At 34.4% G+C, this 13,681-nt stretch overlaps 1 protein-coding gene across 1 annotated transcript in view; it reads left to right on the top strand.

The window, feature by feature from the left end:
* Nucleotides 1-6,574, top strand: part of LOC108719670 (zinc finger protein 804B) — a 256,418-nt gene extending 249,844 nt beyond the window's left edge. The window contains exons 3-4 of the mRNA XM_041568299.1: nucleotides 1,287-1,417; nucleotides 2,971-6,574. Of these exons, the coding sequence (XP_041424233.1) occupies nucleotides 1,287-1,417; nucleotides 2,971-6,409 (3,570 nt within the window). The 3' untranslated portion in view covers nucleotides 6,410-6,574. The remainder of the gene's footprint in view (nucleotides 1-1,286; nucleotides 1,418-2,970) is intronic.
* Nucleotides 6,575-13,681: the final 7,107 nt, after the last annotated feature.

Here is a 13,681-nt window from a genome sequence, read left to right as displayed (position 1 = left end):
TCTCTCTCTCTCTATTTCGATAGAAATCAGTCCAGAAGTCAATTTTGATCAATTACCAAATCAGTATATGGCATATTGTGGGCTGACTAGAACAGCAGAAAAGATTTGTGGGAAAATTGTTAATTCAATTAGAGATTCCTTTTACATAGTATTTTTTTTTTTTAGGTTTCCCATGTTTCTGAGTAACTTCAGTGTATGTTACTTTAACTCTTTCAAACCGAGTTATTTTAGAAATAATATTCATGTTCTTTAAAAAAGTATAATTTATTTTTATATGAATTGACAAACATTTCTCAAAATGAGGCAGAATACAGTTTTAATTGCGCAGTTTTTCTACTACTAGTTTTCTTCTTTTACTTTCAACCAGTTCAGCCAAGTGGACAACTAAACAATATCTGCACACATTTTAAAAATCAATTGTATCACCATGAAAAAGCTGGTCTTATGAAACCTGTGTTTATCTACTTCCATTGATCTAACATGTTTAGGTTACCATCTTTAAGCCCTTTCAGTGTCTACAACATTAATAGTGTAATTAGACCAACAACTAAAAGAACCACACTACTAATTTACTAGATCAATTTATAAAATTAAAAAGTACCCAACATATACAACTAAACGTATGTTTCATAAAGTGTCATAATCTCTGTTGTGGGAATTCAAAGTAACAGAGTGTTGTACCATGTTAGCCATGGATCAAAACAGAAAAATATAGACAAAGTGATATTTTATTTTGCTTAGTAGAGTATAAATTGCAAAGTTTCGAAACTGCTTAGGTATCTTGCAAAACTCTGTGTATCTTTGGCCTTCACATTTTACATAAGAAATAGGCACTGCATTCCAAAATAAAGAATAAGTTAAATTTACAGTAACTCATTGGACTAAAGCTAACAATAACAATGTACTGGTCTCCAGTTTAGGATCCATAGGTAGATCACAATATACATTTTGTGAACCCCTGTTCTAGGTGCCTTTACATCTAAGTGCATTTACCATCTATACCATGCAGTTTTCAAAAATAAATGATGTACTCTTTACCAAAAAATACATGAAAAGCATGGGGAAAGCCTGCTTTATTGCAAGAATATAACTTAATTTGTGCTTATGTTGGTGCAACAACACCACAATGATACAATCTTTACTTCTTTATACAGATTTGTTTATTAAAGCAACAACACTAAAAGCATTAGTCCTCCCTTTCAATTCTATATTACAATGAAAACCCACTCAGTTCAGCAAGATTACAGAGGTTTGTATACTACATATATTTATGTTTTATGTTTTAGAGACTGAAGGAATTAAAGCAAAGAGAGTTTGCCCGTAATGTTGCTTCAAAGTCGTGGAAAGATGAAAAAAAGCAGGAAAAAGCACTTAAACGTCTCCATCAGCTCGCTGAGCTGCGGAAGCAACAAGACTGGTAATAATATAATTACAATTATGTTCTAAATATAATTAAATGCAGAACAAGGAAACAATCAGTGAAAATACTTTACCACAGCAAAGATGATTGCTCCATTTAGCCATGTTAAACTTTTATTAAGTTCTTGGAAAGTGAATACAAACTGTACAGTTCCCAAATAAACAAATCAGCAAGTAGTAGTCATGTGATAAAGAACTGGACTGGTCTGTAAAATGTCCCACCCCTTTTGCCTTAAGCATCTGTATAGTTTAATAAAAATAGGTTTTTGTTTTTTTAACTACGATTGGAGATGCAACTACTTTTTTACTTTATATTTAGTTCCAAAATAGAGAAAGCCATAGGTATAATTCAATACTGCAATAAAGATGCTGTACTTATAATTTGCTGTAAAGATGAAACATTATAAATATACCTTGTACAAGCAGACATAAGATAAAATAATTAACCCAAAGCAGCAAGCATGGCATCAAGGCAGGTGGGATCGAGAAGTTAGTAACAACGGGGAAGTTAAAAGATACAGTCATGGAAAAACATGTTTTTTTCAAAATGCATCATTTAATAGTACTGCTCCAGCAGAATTCTCCTCTGAAATCCATTTTTCAAAAGAGCAAACAGTTTTATTTTTAATTTTGAAATCTGACATGGAGCTCGACATATTGTCATTTTCCAAAGTTTCCACAGTCATGTGACTTGTGCAGCCCAACAACAGAACATTGGGAAGGTAACCAGATAACAGCTTCCTGGTAGAACATAACTCAATAGTAAAAATCCAAGTCCCATAGGAGAAACGATAACCTGCCTGAAAGCAGTTCCATCCTAAAGTGCTGGCTCTTTCTGAAAGCACATGACCAGGCAAAATGACCCAAGATGGCTGCTTAAACACCAATATTACAACTAAAAGAAAATAAAGAAAATACACTTTATGGGCTAGGAATGAAATTGTACATGGTATGGTGAATTATTTACAGTATAAACAGTTATTTAGAAATAAAAACTACACCATAAAAATCATGACAGAAACCCTAATAGTTTAGTATCTTGGGTATCAGGGATATCTAGCCTCTGATCCTCCAGTTGAACTTGACTGCTACAGATTGGATATCCCTGATGCACAGTATACATGTACATGATAAAACAGTTGTTACAATATAAAATACTTGAGTTCTCTCTGATGCCCGACCCACTGACACAAAGACAATTTGCAGCTGATGTTTTATTTTTTTGCAGTTTCTGAATGTTTTGCCTTTTGCTATTTTACCTTTCCCCTGCCTTAACATTTTGGTTTTGGTGAGGGTGGGTCACAGACCCAAACCACCAGAAAGCAATTTAATACCATTTGCATCAGTATTAAAATGTTATTTTTGATTTTCTTTTATAATTTCTATATAAAGTTCTTGTCTAGAATACTGCAAATAACATGCAATTCTTTTATTCTGTAGGGTTACAACAAAAAAAGTTAAAACTTTCACATTGATGACTGTACAATATTGTGTTCATATAGATAAGCAAAATATATTTTATTATTTTCACAATTTTAATCTTTTTTTCAGTTTTTCAGAAAAAGGTCCAGTATTTAAAGAACCCAGATTAAGAAGCACTCAGAATGCAATTTTCCCAAGCAAAGATGGTATCACTTCAAATTCCAGATGTACAGTTGTTTGTAAAGGAGACCCCGTTTCAAGCAGTGCTATTGCAGAGAACAAAGAAGACATTATATTTGGCAGGGATATAATGAATAAAAGCAGATGCTGTTATGTTGGAAATCAGACCCAACTATCATTCACAAACAACAGCAGTGTCAACAATAGAACAGGAGTGTCATTCTGCTTTTCCAAGAAGGCTTTGCAGAAACTTGATTCCTCAGCATCAGTTTTCAATGAGAGTACGGAAGACATAAATGACTGCAGTCAGTTCTTCAATCATAAAGCAAAACAAATGTCTGTAAGCTTTAGACACTATGCACACATGGATGAGAATGCAGGAGAAAATAACACGTTGACTTTGCATGAGAAAACAGATAAGCCTACACCTATACACATACCTGCAGATGAAGAGCCATTTAAAGATGATGATGTAGGTAGTAAGGAACTAGCAGTGGTACAAAATGAAATTGCTCAGTCAAACATAAACATCAAACTACAGCCTTCCGATGTGAGTTTTAAAGAGCCCTGTAATCAAATTGAACATGTAAATATATTTTCAAGGCCAGAAGAAAGTTGCAAAACATCTGAGGAAATAGATCATACAACTAAAAGGAGTTACCAGGAAACGATTTCCAACAATAACTCAGCTGTAGATGCTATTTTAATAGATCAACTATCTGAAGAACTTTCACAAAAATATAATAAAGATGATGTAACCTATAATTTAAATGTGCAGTACTTAGATGCACCTAATAATGTTGAACTTTCATGCAGTTCAAATGTGCAATATGTGAATGCTCCAAATCAATCCCTCCAGAGTCCAAACAAATATACAGAACCCACAATTAGTGAACCTTTAAATGTCACTGTCCAAACCAATGCACCATCTTGTCTTAATGTTTTGAGCAAAGATGGTACTACTAACCTTCAGTGGCCAAAAGAGCTTCTTTTGTTTACAAAATCTGAACCCTCAATTTCCTATGCTTGTAATCCATTATATTTTGATTTCAAATGCTCTAGAAAGCATACAGCTGAAGCAGCAAGCGACAGAATTTCCACTACTACTGAGGAACAAGAGAATCTGAACACTGAAAAAGAGAAACAAACAGATTTGGAAAGTGAACATGACAGCCAGCCAATAAAGCCAAAGAGGGAGAAATGCAGTTTAAAGGAAAAGCTTATAAAAGATTCTGAATTATATTCCAATTACAGAACTGAGAAAGAAATTGTACAAAAAAAGATGAATGATAATGTAGCACAAAATTCCATCAATCACAGTGGCACACCATATTGTATTGTTGGAAAAGGTCAACATTCAAGAAAACGAAAGTGCTCAGTCCAAAATTGGTTAGAAACTTGCCATGATTCAGAGCAGAAAAAGGAGGAGAATAATTCTGTTTTCCAAGAGAATTCAAAAAGTAAAAATCCTAGGTCTTCTCATGCCAACCTTTCGAATATTATGGGTAAAGTGGAGCACATGGATTGGTGCAGCTCTTATCAGAAATATAAAAATAATGATTTAAGTCAAAATGAAAATGACTCTGTTTGGGATAGTGATAAATACAGCTCTTGCAGTACAGTCTCAAGTCTTGAGAGTGATGTAAGTTCAGAGCAGTTATCTCAAATTTCTGATTCCAAAATCATCTGTAAACATTCAGATCCTTCCCCGAGTGCTGATTCAAAACACAGACATCGTAGGTCAAGTATAATAGGAAAGCACAACAGTGATTGGTCTCATGAGCATGGAAAACACTTTCATTCTGAGAGTTATGATCAGGAAAATGTTGATAAATGTAGGAATATGAAGTACAAATTGTCAAGAGACCAATTCCAAGGTGATCAGCTATGCTACAAACATGCCAGGCAACAACATTGTTCTAGAAAACATGGTAAAAACATAAAGGATAGTTTGTATGGAAGACAAGTAGAGAATAGAGAATGTTCAAACCTTAGCAATTCAGGAGAGATTTCAGAAAAAACAACAGATTCCTTAAGTCTCCAAAGATGTTCTCAAATGGGAGAAATGTGGAACACTATGGAAAAAGAGAAAACAGCCTATAAATGTTATTCCCAAAATATAGTTTCTCTTTCAGAAAAATATTGTGACAGAACTTCAGAAAATATTGTGAACCACATATTAGCAGAAGAGGAAAAAACACTCATTGCTGAACTTCTTTTGGAAAGAGGGAATTCTACAAAACCAGAGGAAACAGAAGTTACTTCGGCAGAAAACTCTAAAGGTGGTGCTATAGAAATAAACGAACAGTCTGAAAGGTTTTTAGCTGTCAATTTTCCATCAGCTCAAGAGACAGCAATTTTACCCTTAGAGAAAAATGGTGTCAGTGACATACTGGGAAATCGGTTGTTTGAAAGCAAAAGTGAGGAGTTACGTGCATATGAAGTCACTGTTACTACAAATAACGATAACTGTCTGTTTGAAGATATAATACATATTGATACTGAATGTCGAACCTTAAATACAGAAATCCCACATTCTATTATTGAACAACCTTCAAAGCATGGTGAAGTACATCATAATATGCAAAGCTCTGAACAACTTAATTTTAATGTATCGTGCCCTTTGCCCTGTCTTAGACATTTGAGTGAAAACAACTCCCAAATGACCAAAGAAGAAGAAAACAAAAACAAACAACATATTGTAAATAGAAAATCAAATCCAATGGAAGAAAATGTCAAATGTTTTTATGATGTAACTATGCAGGACTCCTGTAAAGCTCAAAGGGTGTGCCACAAGACAACATCTCCTCCTGTAACACACCAACCTATAACTTTTTCTCCCGATGAAGTTGATAAATATAGGCAATTGCAGCTTCAGGCACAACAGCATATGCAGAAACAGCACATTTCTAAGCATTTTAAAGGGTTACCTTCTATGGGATCATCTGTTTTTTCAACAGCAAATACTTTACAGCCTGTTTCAGTTCATCACCATCCTTCAATTACCACAATTCATCATGCTCTCATGCAGCGTTTTGCAGTCACAGCTTCCATGCGTCCTCCACCAAATCATTTTCCTTTACCTCATCTAAATCCTTTTCCTCAACCACACTTTTCTCCTATTGCACTTTCTTCACTGACACCAACACTATTCCCAGCACAACCTGCATTCCTGGCTAGTCACCCTTTGCATTTAGTCTCTGCAACAGCAATTCATCCTGCCCCACTAACTTTCCAAGCAATTCCACACACAGCCCTAATTCCTGCCATTTTTACTTCCCATCCCAACACTGGAATGCCTCCAGCTATCCATCTGCACCCATTGATCCACCCTTTCTTTCAAGGACAGGACTTTCATCCTTTTTCTGGAACAAATCAATCTCACTGACATTTACTAGGATACAATACATAGTAATGGTAGGCTTTAGTTTGCTGTCAGTGTTTTTCCCATATTCATTTAACAATAGGGACGCACAACCCAAATAGTTATTGCATGAGCAGTTTCTCTCTTTGTGCTAAATTAAGGGGCAGATTTATCAAGGGTCAAAGTGAATTCGAGGGAATTTTCGAAGTAAAAAAATTCTAAATTCAAAGTAATTCGAATAGGATACTACGACTTCGAATTTACTTAGACTTCGATTCGAAGTAAAAATTGTTCGACTATTCGACGATTCGATAATTGAAGTACTGTCTCTTTAGAAAAACTTCAACTTCAATACTTCGCCAACTTAAACCTGCCTAAGTGCTATGTTAGCCTATAGGGACCTGCCAGAGTATATTTCTAAGTTTTTGGGTTTCGAAGGAAAATCGTACGATCGTACGATAAAATTATCGAATCGTACAATACAAAGTACGATCGGAGTACAATCGTACTACGATCATAATACGATCGTACGATGAATAAAATCCTCTGACTTCGAATTCGAATGTCGGAGGATTCTATTCAATGGTCAAATTTCTAATTATTTTCCACTTCAAAATTCGACCCGTGATAAATCTTCCCCTAACAGTAACTTGCTAATTAAATGCACATATTTACTAAAACGATGGTAGATACAGTCAACTGTTAAAGATCCCACAGTTTTCAGTAATTCAGTCAGTTGTATGAACTAATCATCTGAAATGCCAGTTTTGTAAAGATTTACTTTGCAGTATTATTATTCTTTATATAGTGCTCAGAAATTCATTTAACCCTTTATTCTATTTTTGCAAAGTATTCCCATTCTATTGCTACATGTGCATAGAAGAGTGTATGCAAAGATAAAATTCAAAATGTATTCATTATAATATCTTTAAATGTAGTACTTATTTTCTTTTAGTTACTGAATTTTTAAAGAAATTATGTTTCCTGGATGAGTCTGGTAAAGCAAGCAGACCGATTGAATAAAATCATAAAACAATATAAATAGGGCAAATATATCAGCTAATAACATAGAGTACACATTACTATAGCTTATAAACAGTATTTTTCTGCAACATAAATATATTATTCATAGTTAGGAAATGAAAAATTATCTTATACAGATCAGCAAGTTATCTATGCAAATAGATGTAATGAACAAGAGTTAATTTTGCCAATCAGAATAAAATATGACACTTTTGCATATATGTATGGACATACAGTATCTTTAGTATTGACCGATCTTATGTTTTAGATACATACAGTTTATATATACATTCTATGTGGAAATTTAACACACAACCGGAGTAATATTAACATGTAAAAAGCTTATTTTAATAGTATCTAAAGACTATGCTAATGAATTCATGATTTGGAACTCATTGTCAGCTACTTTGTCTTCCTATCCTATTAAAAGTATATACAGTATCTTTGCTAGTCAAGTCATGTTTTAAATATTGTGTTAATATATTAAATAAAAAGAATAGTGAGAAGAACTAGATCTATGAAACTTATCTGGCTTTTAATTGGTCCTTTCTAGAAACAAGTAATCCCCAGACTGTGAACCTGACCTCTCCAGTTGAGTCCAAACCAAGTTAGGTTGTGTTATGTGATGCGATAGGGTAATAATTATGTTGAATAGTTATTCATGGTTCTAGATATTCTTGGGGATGACTAATAGAACAATGTTTTTATTTGCAACATTTTAAAAAGATGAGGCTAGTCCTGAACAAACAAGTTGGACCTAAAACCAAAATTTGAAAACCACTGAAAGCTTAAAACTGAAATGTTGTGCTTACATTAACCTTCAGTAGAAAATCCTACAAAATAAAAATGTTCTTTCTGTAGCCCACAGCAAATTTGAGTAGGAAAAAACAATATTTTACAGAATTAAAATAAATCTGCTCCCTTTGTGCTATTTATTGAAGAATATTCTGTTATATGGATAAGAATAAATGTATACTTTGCCAGATAAAATAAATTTGTTACCTGATTATATTCAAACAATTATTTAAAGATTTATATTAAATATTGTATTAAAACATCTTTACACTAAAATGAAATTTTATGATTAAAATCTGTTGGTGTTTGCTATGGCCCCTTCAATGGCTCCAGTGACTTCTGTGAATGAATTTAACATTTAATCATCGTTTCAGGATATGGGTGTAGGGGACAATTGGCCTGCTACACAAACAAGCTAGCCATCAGTTATCAGCAGTATTCATGTGATACAGATTTGTTATTAACAAGTACATTTTCACTTGATCGTTTTTTTATTTTGTGTCAGTAAAATCAGTTGTTTTTATAAAGACTGTGGATATAAGTTTTAGTTTATTCTTTTTAATTCTATTTTATTTTTTTATTTCTCAATGATCTACAGATGTAAAAGCATGATTTTTCACTCAAGACTCTTTTCAAGCAGAAAAGAATAAATTACGGAAATAAAACAAAGCTAGCCATTGAGGTCTTTGATTATTCTATAATGTAGTGTTAAATAAAATTAATTCTTATTATATTGCAAAGCTTCTGCTTACTTAAACTGGGCATACATGAGTTTGCCAAACAAGAGGACATTTGACGATGTTGAGCTAGGGCTGATGCGGTCCTCACACAATTAAACTTGCTTGAGAGACATATTCCCAGTTATTGTTCAAGCAGTTGGGAAGACTTGTTTGGCAAACTCATGTATGCCTAGTTTCAGTGTAGACACTACACATAAAAGTATCACCAAGGCAGAAAGTATAAAAGGACAATCAGATCTTTAAACAGCAGTTACATTTTGGAATAATTGAAAATCTGTTCTTAGTATATTTGGAAAGCTGTTTAGAATTGAAATTGCTTTTATTATGCAAAATGTTATATTTGGGTTTACAATCCATTTAATTGTTTTTTCTCAGTTTGTGTATTCAAATAATTATCTTTTTCTGACCTCTAGAAATAATATCAAGGGGCTGATTAATCAATGTTTGAACTTGAATTTTCAGAAAAATGCAAAGGCTTTTGCTCTAAAACTTATGAATTCGAACAAGAGGTTTCAAAACTCGAATGTTGAGATTTATTAAGTGCAAAAAAAAAACATCAATGTAAACATTTGGCATCTAACAGCTGCTGAGCGCATGTAAAAGTCAATGGGAGTTTGTCTAGACATAACGTAAGAAAATATTTCATTTATTTTTAAATTTTCATGTTTTTATTCAAGTTTTTATATATTTGAGTTTTTTTGAGTTAAGCACATACTTGATTTTGGTAAGTTTTCAAGTTTATTTGAATTTAAAAAGAACTCTTAAAATAACAAATTCTACTCATCATTTTGAATTGGTCTGCCAAAAAATAAAATTTTGCCTAGGGAAATCTTCCATTGGCTTCATGGAACTCTGCAGGTTTTAAATACTGAATTTTACATTTCAGTTTTTCACACAATTATCATGCTTAATAAAGTGTAAACCTTTAACAACAGAATGGTTCTTCAATATATCAACATTGCACAAAACTATCATCAAAATATATTTTAATTATTGATATATATTCATTTGTAGCTTGAGATAAAATAACATAGAAACAAAGGAATTTGAGTTCACATGGATTTAAAGCCACAATTTAAGAGACACCTTTAATACAGATCTGAACAGCAACTTAGACCAATTGGTAATAATTTGAACATCGATGATGGTGGGATATTTTATAAACAATGTGGAGTGCAACGAAACCCAGCGCACATCAAAAATCATTGGGACTTCTCCCATTGCCTTAAATGCAACATCGACAGGTCTGAGATGCTGGATTTTCAGATTCTGACTTTTCAATCCTCATCGTTTAAACAATTCCAAAAAATTTGTGATTTTTTTAAAAGTCAGATTTTATAAAAAAAAAAATCACGATTTTTTTGTAATTTTTGCATTTGGAGTTTAGTAATTAGACCCCTTAATCTGGCCATGGAAAAAAGGTGCATTTAAGTGTACAAATTTAACATAATATATACATTGACCATATTCCCAGATTCTTTTTAGAAATTAGATATCACTAGATAAAAAAACAAGGTCATGTCAAGTAATGTAAAATCATTTGTGACGTATGCTAATTTATAGTAGATTCTTGTTCATATTTTCTATCAAGGACTAGTCTACAGCACAAATTACCAAAATAATAGAAAAAGATACATTTATGTTCATGACAAATTTTTTTGTTGAGCAGAGTCAGGCTTTGGCTATTTTTTAAAGATTAATCAAAAGTTACAAAATGTTCCAGCTTCACCATTTTCATCTTGTAATATCTGTGCAAACTTGGGAATAAATATAAATTAAACTTAAATCACCCAAAGAATCTCATCTATAAAAATGCTTGTGCAAACAAGAACAAATACACTTTTCAACAATTTTTTGGGGTCTTTATACCAAACAAATAAATAAATAAAACACGATTTAAACTTCCGAGAAAAGGATGCTATCAAAACAATGCATATTCTCATGTATTTAAGAAAATGTTTGTATGAAATGTTTTTTCACTCTCCATTTAATTCACTGCTCTCCTGTAAATCCACTATGTGACTGTACTTTTCCTTGCAGAACTTTGGTATTGTACAGGCACTGGCAGTAAGTCTGGGTTACACTGCTATAGATGTATTGCTGTAGTTGGATGGAAACAAATTTTATAGAACCGTCATATCTAAACAGTTTTTCTACATGTGAATGTGCATAACGCATGCAAGTTTTTCTTAACAGCTCAAGTTGTTAATGCTCCGAGCAACTGGTTGATTCCCTTGTAAAATAAGACAATGCTTTTTTACCAATGTACTATATAAAGTCTTGTACATAATTCTGCAACTTAATACAATATATTTAACTTCCTGTTATAAATAAGGTAAGATTTTTATAAGCTGAGAAAAACTGTAGTTTAATGCAATAATCTTTTTCAACAATAAAATACTTGATGGTTAAGGAACTGTGTCTGTGCATTCAATTTGTTAAGTTATGGTTAGTTAAACACCTCCACTCATCTCCAAGTTCAAATTACACAGGATCCCATCCAATGTTTTGTCAGCTATTAGTTCATCTGCTACTTGATGAGGTAGGAGGACAGGTGAAAAGTGAGATGTAGGGATGTCGCGGACTGTTCGCCGGCGAACATCGGCTGTTCGCGTCCGCCGCAAGTTCGCGAACGTCGCGCGACGTTCGCCAATAGGCGTTCGCGTCAAAATCATTCGACCATTTGATCGCTAAAATCGAAGGATTTTCGTTCGAATCGAACGATCGAAGCCATTGGATTGAATGAAATCATTCGATCGAATGGCTTCGATCGTTCGATTCGAACGAAAATCGTTCGATCGAACGATTAAAATCCTTCGATCGTTCGAATCGAACGACTTTCGGATGTTCGAAGTTCGCGAACTGTTCGCATTTTTTGCCGGTGTTCGCGAACGGCGTTCGCGAACACATTATCGGCGGTTCGCTACATCCCTAGTGAGATGCTAACTAAAGGTGGCCATAGACGCAGAGATCTGCTCGTTTGGCGATGTTGCCAAACGAGTGGATCTCTCCCCGATATGCCCACATTAACAGGGTCGGACTGGCCCGGCTGTTACCAATCATGGTATTTTAATAAATTTTAAAAAAAGCCGGAGTGCTGCGCCGTCTGCGCATGTGCGCCAGCACTGCGCCGTCTGCGCATGCACGCCGGCGTGGAACAGAAGGAAGGCAGCGCACGGCACAGTGCGGAGCAGCAAGGGGGGTGGGGGGCCCTGGACAGCAGTCCAGGGGGGCCCCGGGCCCCCCAGTCCGACACTGCACATTAAAGTGGGCGATATTGGGCTGATCCGGTCGTGGGCCCTAGAAAATAGGAATAGGAGGAATAGGCAGCTGAGTATATATGCCTCTCCTGTATTTTTCTTGGCCTGCCAGACCTGGGTTTAACAGCAACTGTGCCTGTGGCCTTCGTTTTCCTGATTACATTCCTTACAGTTGAAACTGACCGTTTAAACCTTTGAGATAGCTTTTTGTAGCCTTCCCCTAAACCATGATACTGAACAATCTTTGTTTTCAGATCTTATGAGAGTTGCTTTGAGGATCCCATGATGTCACTCTTCAGAGGAGAGTCAAACAGAAGCACAACTTGCAATTGGCCACCTTAAATACCTTTTCTCATGATGGGACACACCTGCCAATGAAGTTCAAGGCTTAACAAGCTAATCCAATCAATTTGGTGTTGCCAGTAATCAGTATTGAGCAGTTAAATCCATTCAAATTAAAAAAAAATTACAAGGGTACTCACATTTTTGCACAGCCAGTTTTTCACATTTCATTTAATTTCCATACAACTGAATACTGCTTCACTAAAAATCTTTGTTCAGAAAACACCCCAATACTCAGATATTCTTGGGAAATGTAAGACATACCACTGTTATCTTTTTTGTTGAAAGTAGAGTAAATTATTATGCAGGCTGAGAGAGGGATTCCCAAACGTTATCATATGACTGTGCCCTATATGTGGCTTTGTCATCTAAAGGAGAAGGAAAGGAAAAATTACTTGATATTCAAATCTGCAATTCATATATATCATTGCCTAAAGTACTGTATGTTAAACTTTAATCCTGAATATTCATAGAACATCTGTTTTTTGACTTAAAGGAGAAGGAAAGGTGAAATCTTCATCTTCTCTTCCAGACTGGCACATGCACATTAGAGTGAAAGAAGCCATCTTTACACTCTACTGTGCATGCACCAGCCCAGGTCCACTGAAGAATGAAAAAGTAGAAAACAGTGATCGCTCCAGGGTGTTTCTGCAGATATTCTCCGGTAGTTTTCAGCTACCGGGAGCATTGGTATCAGGTAAGGGATTATAATCACTAGGGAGGGGGCACCAGATATTTGTCACCCCCAGTGAGTTTACCTTTCCTTTTCAAGTTGACGTTCCATGAGTATTCAAGTTCACGGTTTTAGTTTAGGCACAAACATTAGAAAGTGGTAGTATAAGAGTATATTTCAAAACCTGATACTGATTGCAGCTACTGGGCCTCTCTTATTTGTTATTTGCATAGCAGGTCAGTTATAAGGTCAGTTACAAAAATCACGTTACCGAAGTACAGTCTATTTAAGATTAATTTAAGTTCCACAGAGAACCAGTCAATTTGTCAAAGTTACTGTATATATAAGATTTCTTTTGAGCAATTCAGGAGAGTAACATTTAAATGTAACCTCAGTGAAAATTTGGCCCATTGAAAATTTTAATCACATTTAGTATAATGTTCTTAAAATAAAATCATTTCCA

The sequence above is a fragment of the Xenopus laevis genome, chromosome 6S (genome assembly GCF_017654675.1).
Source record: "Xenopus laevis strain J_2021 chromosome 6S, Xenopus_laevis_v10.1, whole genome shotgun sequence".
Classification (NCBI taxonomy): domain Eukaryota; kingdom Metazoa; phylum Chordata; class Amphibia; order Anura; family Pipidae; genus Xenopus; species Xenopus laevis.
Note: the sequence above shows the minus strand (reverse complement) of the source record. Positions and strands in the feature narration are given on the sequence as shown.